The sequence below is a fragment of the Pelophylax lessonae genome (genome assembly GCF_965119305.1).
Source record: "Pelophylax lessonae genome assembly, chromosome: 4".
Taxonomy (NCBI): Eukaryota; Metazoa; Chordata; class Amphibia; order Anura; family Ranidae; genus Pelophylax; species Pelophylax lessonae.
The window spans coordinates 60,911,285-60,929,394 of NC_138771.1; the positions used below are offsets into that span (position 1 = coordinate 60,911,285).

Below are 18,110 nucleotides of genomic sequence, written 5' to 3' on the forward strand. Positions count from 1 at the left end.
AAAACAAGCAACTTTTCTTTTACACAACATGGGCAAGGATTAGAAAGTTGCCTATCTATTTTTCTTGGTGGTCATTATTACCAAGATAAAGTCATGGGAAATTCAAAATTTGTAGCCGTCATTGGAGTGATTTACATATTCTGGTGACAACTGACTAAGGCTGGCCACACACATGGATTTATGCCATTTAGCCTGCAAGTTTGAAAGGAGAAACTTGAACCCAATTCCTCTAGCCAAGCTACACAGTATGGATGGAAAAATCCTGCTGTGGCTATTGTATTTTGACACCCAGTCCTGCCAATACCCAAACAGCAGCTGCATCTGCTTGGGTGAAGCCCTGTTTGGCCAACAATTTTATGTCCGTTTTATGTCCATGTCTGTTAGCGAAGAGGCAGCCGACGGGGCACTCCACTGGCAAATTTTGAGCCAATTCATCAGTAACCAGACAAAATTCATAAAGTTTGAGGCCAGTTTAACATGGGTAATCCCCATAATTTGGAGAGATTACTTTGTACTTTCTGGTACTTCTCCAGTACAGGATGTAAAGGAACATCTCCCCAACAGGACACAGCAAAAAATACCCAAAACCTATAGGGGGTTGTAACCCTTTCCTGCTTTATCCAAGAAATTATTTAGCTATGGACTGACTGTAAAGTGGGATTGAAGGTAAACTTTGTTTCCTTTTGGATAGAGAAAGGGGGGGGGGGGGGGTGTATAAGCCCCGTCAGGTTTTCTTGCCATCTGTGTCCCATTGGGGAAATTTCCCTTCACAATATCAAAAAGTAAGAGGAAATCCCTGGGATTTACCAGGGTACCAGTGTACCCATTGGAGGATTTTTTGTCTTACATAGTTAATCAGGCATCTATTTCTGGTGAAGACCACTCTAAATCTGCGATTTTCTTCCATGGATAATAAAAAAATAATTGACAGGTCTCTTTTCAATCTATCCAGAACTTAAGTTTTGACTTCAGTTCCTAGTGGGCCAGGCGTGCACTCTTCGTGCAAAATAAACTATAATCGGCACAAACAATTCCCTAATAGATATAAAAATATATAAAAAAAAAAACAAGCAGCTATACCTACTCCGCTTACCACTGCAAAGTTTATTTTTTTTAATTTTTCCCCCATATGTGCTTCCACCCGATCCCTGTTGGATTTCCCCGTACAGGGGCCTCTCTAAAAAAAAAAAAAAAGGGATTCTCCAGTATGGTCTGGGGGATGAGACAGGGGCATGAAGCGATTACTGGTAGGTATATTGTAATTGCCAGAATTAAGTCCATAATTCTCAGATCCATGGCCATAATTATAGTCGCCCCAATGGGGATCAGGGTAAGGTGAAGGGTTATCTCTGTAAGGCATAAGGTTATAAATAACCCCAATTACCTCTACTCCTCCCCCTCTGGTTACCCCTATAAGGTCCTCCCCTATTTTAGCGCCTACCTCTCCAATTCCCTCTAGGGGGAAGGGGTGGAGCCATAGGGGGGTCGGGCCAGGGGGTCCACGAGGTGTACGGTCTCTTGGCAGGTGTGCACTCTTCAACTCGTTTGTTGATTATTATCCCGCTATTTTTCTTGGCACTCCCATCCAAGAAAATTTAATGTGGAGATCTTCCTACCTGATGACAAGATGTATTATATTGGTTGGTGTTTTGAAGGAAGTGCACCTTTGTATTTGCAGTGACTTGAGCACCTGTTTGCACTAATGTTTATATGATAATATCTTGTTACTTCAATAAAAATTATTGAAATATAAAGTTTTTGCCTTAGTGTCCATTCACACTGGTACGACTTGTCAGGCGACTTGGTCAGCCTGACAAGTTGTGCACCGTCGCGTCCCATAGTGTAGTACAGGACCGGTTCCAATAGGAGCGACACAAGTCGCTCCGACTTAGAAAAAGGGTCCTGTACTACTTCGGGACGACCTGGAGGCGACTTGCATGGACTTCCATTATGTGAAGTCCGTGCAAGTCGCGCCGAAGTAGCGCTGCACGCGACTTCACAGGTCCCCCTCTAAGTCGGAGCGACGTAATGTGAACGGGGGCTAAGTGAAGCGGAGTGCTCAGCCCGAAATGGCTCATCACAGGTAATGAAAACCCCTCCAATGTTCACTGAAGTGGACCTAAATTGATATGTTTATGCTCTCAGCCTAGATCTCTGAAAACCATAGGCTGCAGTCTTTTTTATGATCATTAGTCAATCAGACCACGTGCAAAAAGTATGAAAGAACAGACACTAGATGCTTTTTGTGTAATATCAGGGTTTCAACAACTTTAGGTCGTTTATGGGGCACCAACAGTGATAATTATAGAAGCCAGACCTCCAATTTCCCATCTCCAAAAGGTTTCATAAAAGTATTCAAATGCACGTAAAAGAAAAGCAAGATCTTTTAGTGGCTGGATTATTCACCTGATTAACATTGAAGTCTAAAGCTTAACAGAGAAAACATTTTTACTTACACAGTTAAAGCTGAACTCCAGGCAAATGGCCAAGTAGGCGCTAGAAACACAAATGGGTGCCATTTTACCTGCCAAAAGATTTGTAACTCTCCGCAGCCAATCTTGTTATCCATCCACCCTGGTCAGACAGTGCTACAGTGGAGGTCAAGTGCATGGACTATCTGGAGGTCCCCAACAACTTAAAGTGGTTCAAAAAGGCAGAAGGCTTTTCTTGTTATCTTATCTCGTCATGGAGAAGTGGAAGAGGACTCCAGTGACAACCTGTGAAGCTCTGGTTAACTCCATGCCCAAGAGGGTTAAGGGTAAGTTCACATGTAGGCATTTTGGGGAGTTTTTCTGCTCTAGGATCAGCTCAAAAAACGCCCAACAAGACAAATCCTATTCATTTCAATGGCCCCTGTTCACATCTGAGCGTTTTGACGTTTTAAGCAAAACGTCCAACGCTCAAAAAAGTACACAAGCTTCTTTTTGGGCAGATTACAGGCATTTTTATTTTTTTTTCCATTGGTCACTGGTCAACCTAAAAATGCCTGCACAAAAACACCTGCAAAACGCCTGTAAACAGCAATGCCAAGATGTGAACGTAGCCTAAGGCAAATAATGGTTGAATAATGGTGGACACAAAATACTGACACTTTGGGCCCAATTTGGACATTTTCACCTGGGGGGCGCATATATATATTTATTTATTTGTGTAATAAATTTGATTATACGATTTAAAAATCTCACACTTTAAAAATTGCTAAAAATGTTTTACTATATTGATTTTAGAAGTTCTTTTAGGAGGCAAAAAGTACACTTCACATTTGTGGCTCCTTTCAACACGAAGAAAGAGACTAAGTGCTTATTTCAAGGCCTCCTGTTAGCACAGGATGCAATGTTACATGGTGACCTCTTAGCACTAATGATTCATGCATGTGTTCTGTAGAGCCGTATGCATCAGCTGACTCCATGCTGTTCTGTCTCCTACTGTGCCAAGGAATACAAGCCACACAGGGCAGCTCTAGGAGCGTGCAGACTTTCAGCTTGATAGGTAAAGATTGCTTGGAAGGTATTTGTGGGTATAGCCCAGGGCTGGAAGGCACGGCTAACTAACAGTCTATTAGATCTGTTGCAACAGCTCCTTCCTGACACCATTCTGACTAATCCACGTTTACACTTAATCATAGCAAATTTCATCTCCTACTTCCTTATGAATTGCAAAATACAGGCTCTTTTCTTCATAGTATGGTTTCAGTTCTTTAAGTATAGTCCGTAAACAAAAACAAATGCTGGATATGATTAAAAAGGGGTTAGTCCACCTATAAAATAACATTAGCGATGAAATCGAGAAGTTTTGCTAGTTCCAATCATGATGCAGTGTAGAGAAATTGGGCTTTTAGCCTACAGTCACAGCAAGCACTTAGACATGGGTTTTTCATGTAACATGCATAGGGCAGCCCAGTCATTTGAACGGTCCTTTCTGGGACCGCTTTTCCTGCGCATGTGTGAGCACAGCTTGGCGCGTGCACAGATGCGTTACAGGTCTCTGCCAGGTCCCGAAGTCTCCTTGATTGTCCCTTTGCTCCCTTCCTCTAGCTGCTATTTTTGATAGTCTGGTGCATTCCTCAAACTATCGAAAATGGTGGCATCAGTGAAGGGGGCAGTGACAATCAAGGGGACTGAAGTGCCTCTTTAACCACTTAGGTCCCTTTCACACAGGTGGGGGGGATCTGTTTGGACAGACTCTACTTGCTCAGCAGGGATCGCTCCGTTAATCCCCATTGAGCAGGGGGGTGACCGGTCTGTCTCCGCTCACTGTGCAGAGACGGACCTATCAGAGTTCCGCTCTCCTGTATGGGGAGATCGGGTGAAAAATGGACTGCCTGTTTGTTTTCATCTGATCCGACCTGCTGGACGCATGGCCAAGTATCGCCATACATCTGTTTTCAGCGGATTTTGTAGGATCGGATGCCAGGCGGGTGCCAGCAGACACATGTCCACTGACATCCGCCTCCCTATAGAGGTCAATGGGTGGCCCAATCGGGTCCGCCCATAAAAAAAAAAAAAAAAAAAAAAAAAAAAGGAACGTGATAGGCGAACGTGATCGGTCCAATCGTGCGAAATGGGCCTTAAGGTTCGCCTTTTACTGTTACAGGGCGGCACCTGTGTGTCAGAGGATATATATATATATATATATATATATATATATATATATATATACATATATACACACACACACACACACACACACACACACACACACACGTGATCCAACACTTCCAGGTAGGGGGTGCTCTTGCACGCTGCCGTTATTACACAAAGTGTAAGCCGTTCGGCAGGTGTCAGGCAGAGAGACAGAATTGAGATTTTCCTATGTAAAACAATCACCATTCTGACAGGAGGGAAGGGATGGAGTTTGTCTCTGCAAAGCAGGGAATACATTCTAGCTCTTCCCCTAGTAAAAGCACCCAACACAGTGTAGTAAAACACGTTAGCACACAGCTAACCCTTTGATCGCCCCAGATGTTAACCCCTTGCCTGCCAGTGTCATTAGTACAGTAACAGCGCATATTTTGAGCACCTATCACTGTATTAGCGTCACTGGTCTCCAAAAAAGTGTCAAAAGTGTCAGAATGTCCACAGCAATATTGCAGTCCCGCTACAAGTCGGTGATCGCCGCCATTACTAGTAAAAATAAAATATCTAAAAAAGTAGGACTAAAACGAAATAGTTTGTAGACGCTATAACTTTTGCTCATACCAATCAATATCCGTTTACTGTGATTTTTATTTTACCAAAAACATATGTAGCAGAATACAGATTGGACTAAAATTTATGAAGAGGCTTGATTTTTTAAATTTTTTTATGTAGATACGTTTTATAGCAGAAAGTAAACTATTTGTGGGGGGAAGAAAAAAAAAAAAAAAAAAGGACAGGACCACGCAATTGTCAGTTAAAGTAACGCAGCGCCGTATCGCAAAAAATGGCCTGGTCATGAAGGGAGGTAAAAAGAACAAAAAAAAAAAAGTTTATCCATGATAATCCATATATGCTGAAGATCTTTAGTGTTAAAAAAAAAAAATTAACCATGGTGGAATGGTCATTAAAATACAAGAAAAATAAATAAAAACAACATTTGATGTGCCAGTTTACCATATGCAAATCGTTTTGTTTCCTTTTCTTTGAGGACCAGGAAAAAAACTCCTGTTCCAGCTGTTGGGCTTTAAGAGTAGTCATTACAGGACCAAAGATGTGTAGACATTGCTTTGTTTACACCAAGCCTGTCTGCACCGATCAACAACAAACGGCATGTCCCAATTGCAGAATTAGGAACAAGGTACTGTAGGTATGTGATCCTCTGTTCCACATACCAGTTTCATTCAATATCTTCAGTACTAGGAGAAAGGAATGTGAAGCATTGAGAACTATTAATCACTGAAGACACAGATCAGAAGCTGAAACCACTGCATGAGCCCAGCTAAGCTCTTCCGATCCTTCATAGCACGTGATTGGAGTCATCTAATTGTGGAAAGCAGAATGAACAGCTAAAGAGATCTCAGATTCCTTCCTTGGCGTTTTCAGTTCACCGCTAATCAGATGCTTCTCCGAACACTAATGTGTACAGACAGGCGAACTACAAGGCTCCGTTTAGGGCTGCAACTAACAATTCATTTCGGAATCCATTCGTTGGCTGATTATGATTTCGATCAACTAGTCGGATAATAACCAAAAAAAAATATTTTTTAAGTGTGTTTTAAGTGTGGTGTATAATTTAGTTAATATTTAAAAGTTAAAAAAAAAAAAAAAAAAAAAAGGCAGTTTATTCTTTAATAGCTATATTAAAGTTATAAATCTAGATAACCAGATATATGGTTAGGGAGCAAAATCTCTAATCCACTCAGATCAGACAGAAGAGATATACTGTATATATTATAAGATGTTAAATCTGGTAAATATCAGACCCAGAGAGTTCAAAGAAAAAAAAAAAAAAAAATATGAAAGACTGTTTTTCGCACAGAACTGTAATATATTAAGTATGACAGACTCCCTTGTCATAGGCAAGTGGTTTGATAAAAGCTCCCTGCGCATGCTGTCACTTATGCTGGTCATACAAAAACAAGGTCTTCCTTTAAAAATTGAAAAAATTTTTTGAAATATTTTTTATTTTTTTTAATCGTTAGTAAGGTCAAATCAAATATTCCTTTTTGGCCACAGTGACGGGAAGATTGGCTAGAAGAATTGAAAACTTCTTGGTCAAAGGAATTTGTGGTTTTCATTCAGAAATTACATTCATTTTAAAACTGAATGTTAAAAGCAAGTGAAATTTTCAAATGACATTGTTTCATCCAGCGAATGTACAAAGATTTTTCGTATGAATATTCTCGTCTGTTTTTCATGCTTTTTGCGCATGTGATTTTCCTGCCAATTAAGTTTGGCATTTAAGTTTTTTTGGCCCAATTTGTTGTTAGGCAAAATAAAAAATGCAACAACCAAACATTTTATACTTACCGGTCCTGTGTAATGGTTTTGCACAGAGCAGTCCTGATTCTGGGGTCCGCACTGACACTTCTGGCTCCTCCTGCCTTCACGTGGCCCTAAAAGCAAGCTGCAAAGTATAGTATAGAGTGCCCCTTATAGCAAGGTAGAAAAAACTTCTGCCTTTAGAACCACTCACTTCCTGCCCAGGACTACATGTCCCATAAGGCATTGCTCCTCATACATTCACAAGTTGTCAGGCACTTAATGACATGGAGGGTGTACTGAGCTGTATGTGTGCGTCACTGTATTTCCTGATATGTAAACAAATAATGCACTCTGGATGCAAGCCTAATTGGCTGATCAACTAATCGATTATGAAAATAGATTTTCATAATCGATTTGTTGTCAATTGATTGATTGTTTCAGCCCTAGCTCCATTCACATATTGGTGTCCCAGATCGTGATTCTGCCTCTGATTCCTGCCACTTCCAATGGCACCCGAAACGTTACGTGATTTTGCCGCAATTGTCGCCCGAGGGAATGATATCACGTACTGGACACAAGAAAGGCTGTAGCAAGCGGCTATGTTGTTCAGTTATCATAGATCAGCTATGACAGTCTTGCAGAACAATTTCACATTGCCGCAGTGATTACCCCTCCCTCCTCCAATTCATGGAATGCATAGGTTTTACACTTCAAAAGAGCTGTTATCTCAACTCCGACTTCAGAAACAAGCGCTTAGGCCTGTGCAGAGCTGTAAACAGCCAATTGATTCCTGGCAGGATGTTGGTTTCTGCTGTCCAGGCCTATTGTAAAACGACCAAATCCATTAGGGATACCGAGAACTAATGGGGATTGTAAAAGGCAATCAGAGAGCTCTACCCAATTCAAAACTTACAAATCCACACACGATTCATGAATTCAGACAGAACCATGACATTAATAAAGTATATATTTGGATGAGAAATGTTGTACTGAAAGAAATAAGGTCATACATGACCACACTAGCACATATAGAAGGAACGATAGGTCTCAGATGCCTCCAGGGTGATAGGTTTATCTGAGCTACCCTGTGTTTAGTATCCCTGGATGCTAAATTCAATGCTGAACAATCAGTTTCAAGAATGCAAGCGGTACATATTGGAAGATATGAGTAGTGGTATAAAACTGTCCTTAAGGGAGGGACCGGATATTGCCATAAAGTCAGGACAGCCCATGGACACTTCGTTTTATTGGTCAGGGGCATCTGGCAACACCCCTTTGATCCCAGAAAAAAAAAAAGGAAAATGCCTAACCAGTTGAAAGTTCTCATGGTACCATCAAGAACATCTGTCAAGTTTGAGAACCGATACCACCTGGCTTATCGACTGAACTCTGATAACACCCAGGACATTAACTGCAAGTATTCTTCATCCTCAATTCTACCTTATTTTGCCATTGCTGAAATATATCTCAATTTCTTTGAAACACCCTTTTTCTGTAAATATTTTATTTGCACCAACTTTGACCTTTTCATTATTAAAACCATATTTTGAAAAGTGTTAACCTTGTCCCTAAGCTCTTAATGCAAGCTAACAAAAGAAGCGGTTTCTTGAAGAGTGCTACTGTAGGATAAATCCTATGAACATGCCTGTCTGTGGTGACCGTGTCCGTTACAGACGATTATTCCAAAATCACAAATCGGTATAGCTAGAATTATGCATTTCCCCAAAGTGGGTAGTGGCAGTTAAAGGGTTAATTACTTAATTAGCCCAGTGACAATCACTCTCAGCCTGTTGGCACCTAGATTATGGTCTCACAACCTGGAAAATCTTTGTGCAGGGTGCAGCAGAGAGTGGCACTGTTACGCAAGTGACAGCGTGGTGCGAGATTGGCTGGTCCTTTGTCACAAGTTAGGGAGGAGAGCAGGGATCTGATACCTGTGTCAGTCACAGGGGGGCATTTTTTCCTCTGATACCCAATGAATTGGTTTTAGAAGGGGATCCCCAAGACCTTTAAAGGTTCTTCTGTGATCAAAGTTTGAGAAAGGCTTCTTAAAAATGGGAGTAAACTCTTTGGTATGATTTTTACCTATAGGTAAGACTATAATGAGGTTTACCTAAAAAGGTACAGCAAATACCTGCTAAATGTGCAGCGTTTAGGAGATATTTACTTTAGTTGCATTCGGTGCCCTCTGAAGGAACATTAAACCCATACCATTCCTTCAGAGCCGAACTGTAAACAGCTACTCCCATGCACATGTGATGCCATCACTGGGTTGGCCATTCATATAGCCAAAGCCTGTGAACTCAGAAGGAAGTCCGGGTGAAGATAGAAGCTCCTTCAGTGGTGAAAACATGCTGCTGGAGGGCTTCGTTTTCAGGTAAGTAGGTCATATCGTGCTAGTATGCGATGCCTATTTTTTTTTCTCTTATGCCGTTTACTACCGCTTTAAATGCCATTAGGAACCTACACTACTTGAGCACAGTCCTATCCAGCTATATGAACAAGACAGGACTTTCAGCACTACAATTAGAAAAGGGAAATAGAACAGTATTTGTATATGACAGCATCACAAATCAACAAGTAGACAAGTATTTGCTTATGTTACAAAGGGCTGCCGAACAGAAGGCCTTATTAAAGAGCCACCTGTGTGCTCAAAGTCACGCAAACTTTATAACCGCGTTCTCTGAAGACAAACACGCTAACACAACAAATGATCACATTGTGGCTCCTACTCACCACCCTGCTATCCCAAAATGATAGCTTATTCTTTTAACTACTTAATTGCCAGATTTTTTTATGGGTCAGGTTCTGGGATTCTAAAGGAATGCTATAATAAACCATTTAAATTTAAACGGAGATCATGATTAAAAAATAAAAAGCGACGTTCCCTTAAAAAAAAAAAAAAAAAAAAAACTGCATTTCAATAGGATGAGTAGAGCTACAGTAAAAAGAGCAGCTCAAGTAAATCTCAGGTTTTCCCTGTAACAGCGTGCTTGGCCCACTTCTAGCTCCTGAAGCATGCTAGGTCAATGAGAATGTTGGGATCTCCGCTTTAGTAAAGATTTTCTAATGGAAGGTTTTTCTTTTGGCTGTGCAATTATTTTATTTACAGCGGAACTAAAAAAAAAACTTTCACATAGTTCCAAGGAAGCTGCCATCTTGGCCTGTGTTTGATCTTCAACTGCCATGGTGCTGCACATGTGATCAGTTATGACACCAGCCATTTGATGGCTTGACAGTTTGGTTACAATCACTGTGAAAGTTACATTCCCGGCATGTGCATGGGTTTAGTTCTGCTTTAATGCAGCTGAAAAAAAAAAGAAAAAAAAGGTTCCTTTTCGCAGTGAAGATACAATCCTAATGACCCTTTTTTTCTATACTATACCAAAACATTTAACGATCAAGCCAATAACGTTTAGACGCCTTTTTGCATATGGCCCCTTTCACACCAGCGCACCGATCGGGTCCACCTGTCCTTTTTTCAGGCAGGCCCGATCAGACCACCCATTGTTCTCTTAAGGCAGGCGGATGTAAAATGGACATGTGTCCATTTACAGCCACCTGCATCTGAATCGGGCCGCCAAAAACTGATGGATTGGGTTTCCGTTCCCCATCTGTCTAGTGCACAGATTGGATGAAAGTTGGATGGAAATGGACAGGTAGTCCGTTTTTCTTCAGACTGTCCCATAGAGAAAAGCTGGCTGTCTGTTTTGCATAGCAGAGACGGAAAGGTCATGCCACCTCTAAGCAGACAGAACCCATTGACCGAGTTGCTCCGCGTGAAAGGGGCATACAACTAGATCAGTTTCTATTGCTGTATCTGCTGATAACCCCCACAAACCATATATCCCTCCTACCATAAGGAAGGAGCTAGTAGCCCAACCCCACAACCCCCCCCCCCCACACCTCTCCAAAGCTGCCACACTTTATACTGACACCGGTCCCCTGCTTCCAGTGATTGATCCCATGAGGAGACCTACTGCAGGAAAGCTCGGGTTAGTTACCTCCTGAAGCAGGTCTCCCCTAGCAGAACGAAGGGATTGACAGCAAGAATCCAAGGCCTGAAATCAACACTGAATGTGTGTCAGCTATGGAGATCTAAATACTCTGGGAGTTAATATGCAAGCCAAAATTGAAAGGGGATCAGAAAGGTGCCTGGATCTAAGTTGACAGGTAAAGGGTGTTTGGCAGAGCTGGGAAGTTGCATCTTTGTAAGAGGGGAGCTGTGGGCAGTTGAGATAGGATGAGAGCTTCTGGGGATTACCAAGGTGAGCTGCCCAAGGTTGTAAGGGACTTACTATTCTGGGAAAGAATGTGAATGTGCAGGGAGGGGGCTGGGAATGCCGGCTGACATCTTTGACCTAAGATGGCTACATGATCAATGACTTTGTCAAAATATGGCCATGTTGCATCAGACAGAAACCCCCACCCTTTTTTTCCTTTTTAAAATGCACATCAGGATCTCCCATAGGGCTGGTGGTCTTTTTTTTTTGGGCAGCTTCCTAGTAATTTGGGCCAAACCTAGGATCTTTGCTCTAGATCAGGTGTTGGATGTAGCCCTTTGCTTGCCTGCATTTGACCCTGGGCACCATTGCATCTCCAACTGACACCACTGGTGGGGCACTATTTCTTCTACAGACCCCAATGATGGGGTGCTACTCCTCCCACTAATATTAACGATGGGGCACTATTATTTCCATTGACACCAATAGGGCACTATTACTCCCATTATAAACAATGATGGGGCATGGTTTACTCCCACTGGCAACAGTCCAGCCCCCCTAAAGCCTGAAGGACTATAAACTGGCTTTTTGTTTAGAAAGTTTGGAGACCCCTGCTCTAGATCCTTAGACTGGCCAAATAGCAAAAATCTAGCCCAACTAATGTAAGGCAAAATCTATTACCCCGGCTGCTTACCAAAGAGCCCAAAGCAGCTTGTTTGGAATAAATAACACCCATTTAGTACACCTGCGCGCAAATGTGGAGAGTTGCAGTTTAGATCAGTTTGTCCTTTTAAAAGTCAATTGGGGCGATAGAATCAACAAATAGGCAAATAGGCAAAGTCAAGTGGCTTACCATTCAAAATAACAAGCACAACATGGAAGAATATTAACCTGTATAGAAAATGAAACCAACTACTGTATATCGTAATCAAAGCAAAAAAAGAAATGCACAAAAAAAAAAAAAAAAAAAAGAGCCATAAAAAAGCATTCCGTTTACAAAGCAATACAAAAGAAGATACAGTTGCAGCACACACACACATTTAGAAATGCGTAAGAAAGAGATCCAAATTACCTTTTGAGGTTTCTCTAACACTAAAGCTTGCCTCACATGGCCTCAAATTCTGCAGGAATCAGACCATTTAAGCCATGGGTGGCCCTGTTGACACCACCCAGTTCATAAAATGTAAAAATGTAAATTGAGAAACCGAAGGAGGCAGGCGGAAAAAGGTTGGTGAAATGGCTGACTGTTTCAGGTATCCTGACAGCCGCAGTTGCCTGCTGTCAGAATACAATCGCTGGCATCAGTAGCGGAGCCAGAGGGCTAGCCCAGACGAAGTCCCTGCCACCCCTGTTGCCACCCGGCTGAAAACATTACACTGTTTGACAGTGGTGGCCGGTGTGTTGGGGGAGCAGGGGTGCCGCCCCCCTATCCATGCGTCCGGCCCCCTAATCTGCATGCGGGGCGCCGGACGCATGGAGTTCAATGGGATTTTTTTTTGTCACCTGATTAGAGCCAGAGGCTCTAATAGGCTTCAGAAGAGGGTGGACCCGGGGCGCAGAGCAGTGCACCCCGAGCCCACCCATTTTGTGACAATAGTGACTTGAAATTCGCTATTGTCACATGAATCCTCCTCCTGGCCAATCAGGAAGCCGGTCTGAGACCTGCTCCTGATTGGCCGAAAGGCGAACGCATGCCGTTGGCCGAGCCGCCGAGGAGGTGGGAGGACTCGAGGAGACCCCGGGGGATTAAGGAGAAGCGGCGGCTGCAGGCAAGTCTCTGCATTGATGGGGGCACGGCACGCTGGTCACTGCATTGATGGGGGGCACGGCACGCTGGTCACTGCATTGATGGGGGGGCACGGCACGCTGGTCACTGCATTGATGGGGGGGCACGGCACGCTGGTCACTGCATTGATGGGGGGCACGGCACGCTGGTCACTGCATTGATGGGGGGCACGGCACGCTGGTCACTGCATTGATGGGGGGCACGGCACGCTGGTCACTGCATTGATGGGGGCACTTTGTATATTGACCCCCCAAAATAATACCTTGCCACCCCTTTGCAACCTCCTGTTTTAAAAGTCTAGGTCCGCCACTGGCTGGCAATGGGAATTCTTCCCGTTCCATAAAAATGTAACATTTGTTCCGTTGCATCTGCAAATTTCTCTTCGTTCAGACTTCAGCTTTTCTGGTTAGCAAGGCAAAATGGATAAGGAATAAAGGGCACGAAGAATATGCAAAGCAACTCCATACACATTTATAAACATACAGACTCCTGTATTTTTAGTCACCAGGTTAAACAGGATTTTCTTGTATAAAACATTTACCGCTTGCACCAAAAAAAAAAAGGAGACAAAAAAGCATGCAACTCAGATCTGCCACTAAAACAGACTTGTAGACATTACAATCACGAGCTGAAAAAATCTCAGGCATCCAAAGCAGCTACGTGACATCAATTGGCAGCATCAACAGCCAGCAACAAGCAAACTTTTCTTAGGATGAACTAAACATTGCAGTGGTCATATTTCAGCAAACAATATGCAGTAAAATTTATAGTGGGATGGTCCGGTCCGGTCCTACCCTCCCCCCCCCCCCCCAACCACTGAATTCCACCCTTCCCCCAATTCCTTCATACTCCGTATACTAGAACAGCTCTAAGATTAGTGTGTAGGACAGCTGGGTGTCATTTACAATGGAATTCTGATACACTAATATAATAGTTACTGCAGCCATTGAATCGAATCTCCAGCAAGCGAACGCACAAACAGCAAAGAGGCACAGAGGCCTTAAAAGTGTAATTCCAATCAAAACCTAACTAAAGCCGGCCATAGGAGGAGCGATTTCCTTTTCTGCGGCCACAAATTGCAGGAAAGAATAAAAAAAAATTGCTTGATCAGAGTTAAGGAATTCCTCCTGGCAGGGCCATTCTATTCTCCTGGGGGGGGGGGGGGGGGGGAAATACCGTGATTATTGCTAGCTGCAACAAATCGCATGTAATATCCAACAGACTGGTTCTACCCAAGTTGACTTATCTATCAACTTTAATACATTCTGCCTACCCATACATGGTTCAAATCTTGGCCAGTCCCTGCTGAGTCAGACTGTCCATGGCTGGCTTAAGCTAAAATCCACTCCCATCCCCATTCTCAGCTTATTCTATATACCCTGTAAAAGAGGTCTACAGTAAAAGCAGGGTACACACTAGTAGAAAATCTGCCGAAAATTCCCGCCCGATGTGAAATCGTCCGATTTTTGCCTAGTGTGTACACAACTTTCAGCAGCCGATGCCGACATTTTCAACGAAAAAAAACAGAGGGACAAACACCAACATTTTTTTCGTCCGTCCCCAGACGACCGATTTTCGTTTAATGTGTATGCAGTACGTCTGTGAAAAATCGGATATGAAAGACCACGCATGATCTGAAGTTGCTGACAACCCGAAGTCTAGGAACAAATGTGCCAAAAAAGAAAGAAAAAAAAAAAAATCGGACGAGAAGTTTCGTGAACATTTATGCACTGTCGACTAAAAACGGTAATGAACGCTGAGAAGACAGAGAAAAATCGGAGGATATTTCGTCCGATTTTCGTCAAGTGTGTACGGCCCTTAACCTATGTTGAATTCGCTCCGATCTGGTCTCAAGATCAGGTTCCAGCATTGGCTTCAGTGTAGAGGAACAGTGGACAATATCTGCCCCATAGTAAGCCTATGGGGGTGATGTCATTGCCCAGGCTCTGCAGCCGTCATCGGCGATCTCTCCTCTACACCAAAGCTGCCGCTGGAAAGATCATAAAAAGGCAAATTCTTTTTTTTATTTTTAGATAGCGTGGAGAGGGATAAGAACACCTGTCTGGTTTTATTGCGGTCTGTGTCCCCGGTTATGGAGATTCACCCTCTCTATTTGTCCTGTTTACCAATGTCATTAAAGAGGGAAAGTAAAACAAAATCCCAAATTTTGGGTTGTCCCCAAAAAAGTAATAGAGGGGAAATCTTCCAATGGGGACACTAGTTCTAGAGACTGAGGCCTGGTTCACACCTATGCAGTTTGCATATTCCAGGTGCATTTTTCAATACATGTTTTTGAACCATTGAAGTCTATAGAACCAAAAACCAGAAAAAAAAAAGTCCCATGCCCTTTCTATAAAATGCACAGATGCGAATGTGACCCATAAGAAAACATGTTAAAAATGGGATGTAGGGTTTTTCTGCAAAAACTGAAAATGCACAGGTGTCAGGTCCTGGGAGTCCAAGGAATTCCCTTCATTTGCAGGGATTTTCTCACTTCCGGTTTGGCTATGGGACAAAGTGAAGGCAAATCTCCACAATGGGACACAGATGGTGAAAAAAAATAGGTAATGGTTATAAGTCCCCCCTTACTCTATCCAAAATGGAGAAAAAAAAAAAATCAATTCTGTGGACAACCCCCCCCCCCCCAAAAAAAAAACAACAAAAACAAAAAAAAACTAAAAAGTATAAAGAAATAGGAATACTCCCCTACCCTCAAACTGCAAGGTTTAAATCCTCATTAGGTCTGGGGGTGTTGAAATAGGTAGAAATGCTTACCTTATTCCGTCCTCCAGCAGGGCAGTTGGGTTGCTGCAGCCTCTTTCCTAAGCTGCTCACATGTGCGCACGCTGCATTGCACATGACGACACCGAGAGCCCGCCTGCAGCATGAAGTTTCAGGGACAAGAGGCGAGCGCTGGAGTCAGGGGTTAGGGCAAGTAATGCTGCCTCTTGCTCTACCCCCTTAGACATAATGGGAATTTAACCCTTGCAGTGCACTGAATCCCCCACTAGCATGGGTAGATTTTGCGCGCCCCTCCATCCTTTCCCAAGTTGGGCTTTAAACCATGAATATTTTTAGTACCTTCCCTGTTGCAAGTACAAGAACAACAACTCTGACACTTCTTTTTACATTCATTATGTTTTCAGTTGTAGTTTATCATAGTTATGCCAACAGTCACTCACCTGCCCATGATTAAGGAAGCCATGTTTCTTACAAATTTGATCAGCCACTCCAGGACCACCCGGTATTTGGACTGCCCAGGTATTTGTATATACTTTGTGTCCAGTCAATTCTGTGAAAAATATTGACAGGTAAGTCCAAAGCAGAAACAGCACAGCGGGCCTCAGCTCCATGACAAAGCTTCGTGCTCCTGGGAGAATGTAATGCAGTCCTCAAATCAAGTCACATCAGATGCCTGACTCCGCACAATCTGCTTCCTCTGGGCAGGAACTTCGCTGAGTCCTGGGGATCATGGGGTCTTAAATCAATGTGCAATTGCTCCGTAGAAGTAAAAATAATCCTCCTAATGAGGCGGAAGACTGCAGCCAGGAAGATTGGGTCCCGATACGATTCTGTATCCAGGGAGAGAAAAGAGAGAAAACAGGTTTTATGTCATGTACAAATCAGCAGAAAAAAAGGGCCCCCTACTTCAAGAAGATGCAAAGAGGGTCCGTAATAAAAATCTCATTGCAGCAAGTTCATAACTTTTCCTGGGAAAGGATTTAACAGTTTGTTCAACGTTCTATTGCAAACAACCTCCAGAGAAATTTTCTCCTTTTTAAACCATCCCTTTTCGCAGACTAAGTTTGTTCATGCGATGCACCTAACTTTGAATGACGATAATAATGGTAACAGTATCAACCATACGAATAATATGTAATAAACAATAAGAAGACTAATAATAAGACTAAGAATAATAATAATAAGACTAATAATAATAATAATAATAATAATAATAATAATAATAATAATAATAATAGGAATAAGAATAATAAAGAACAATAATAATAGCCATCAAGTTATTACTAGAAGTCTCCATTCACACTACCGCGACTTGTCAGGCGACTGGTCAGCCTGACAAGTCGCGGTCCATTCTGTGCTACAGGACCCATTCTAATAGGAGCGACACAAGTCTCTCCGACTTAGAAAAAGGGTCCTGTACTACTTCAGGGCGACCTCGGAGCGACTTGCATAGACTTCCATTGTATGAAGTCCAGTCTTAAAATGTAGTATTATTACTAAATATAATTTTTATCAACAGCATTAATGTTAACAATAATATTGATATTTCCATCATGAATAATTACTATTCTAATATTTATACTACCATCACTTATTAACAATAGTGATATTAATAAGAATGTTTAATCTTATCAACAGTAATAATACATTTTAAATATTGATTATACCTTTACGATTATAGTTATTCTGTCAATTTACACAGTACTTCACATACTATTCATTCACATCAGTCCCTGACCTCAATGAGTTTACAATCTTACATTCATACAATAATCCTCCAGGAGTGTGAAAAAAAAAAAGAAAGCTTACCCAAAGAAAACCCACATGAGAACATGTAAACTCCATGCAGCTGGTGTCCTGGTTGGCATTCAAACCAAGAACCCCAGGTAGATGTGCTGACCACTAAGTCACTGGGCTGCTCGCATTAAATACCAATCATCTCTTATTTTGATACTTTGACTTTACAGGCTTTTGAAACATCCATTTGGAAACATTTACATTTTTATCTCTTGGCATATGTGGTCTGTCTGAGATCATCTACAAGGGACAACAAAATAATTTGGTCACAGCATACAGTAAAGCAGGTTATGCAATATTCTTCCCTGCAACCATGGGTTAAAGGAAAGAAAATTGCTCGATTCCCCCATCAACACTGAATCCCTCCCTCTGCACTATTGTATTCTGACAGCGGGAGGCTTCCCAGCCATCCGAATAAAATCCGCACTACCAGCTGCTGCTATGGCCGTTGGCGACGATCAAAAAAAAAAAAAAACTCAACAGGCTGATTGTACTGAAGTTGATCAATAGATTGACTTCAGTATGACTTCAGTATAACCAGCCTGCCCATAGATGGATTGAAATTCAGCCTGTCTCTGCTGAACCGACCCAGATTCGCTCATGGTGGTCATGCCAGTAACATGCCAGCCTGGTGATCATGCCAGTAACACTTTCTTTCGA

The 18,110-nt window shown here is 42.3% G+C and overlaps 1 protein-coding gene across 1 annotated transcript in view; it reads right to left on the reverse strand.

Moving 5' to 3' along the window:
* The window catches only part of FURIN (furin, paired basic amino acid cleaving enzyme), a 295,959-nt gene extending 279,481 nt beyond the window's left edge, over nt 1-16,478 (reverse strand). Inside the window, exon 1 of the mRNA XM_082256181.1 lies at nt 16,094-16,478. Coding sequence (XP_082112307.1) covers nt 16,094-16,264 — 171 coding nt within the window. The 5' untranslated portion in view covers nt 16,265-16,478. The remainder of the gene's footprint in view (nt 1-16,093) is intronic.
* Nucleotides 16,479-18,110: the final 1,632 nt, after the last annotated feature.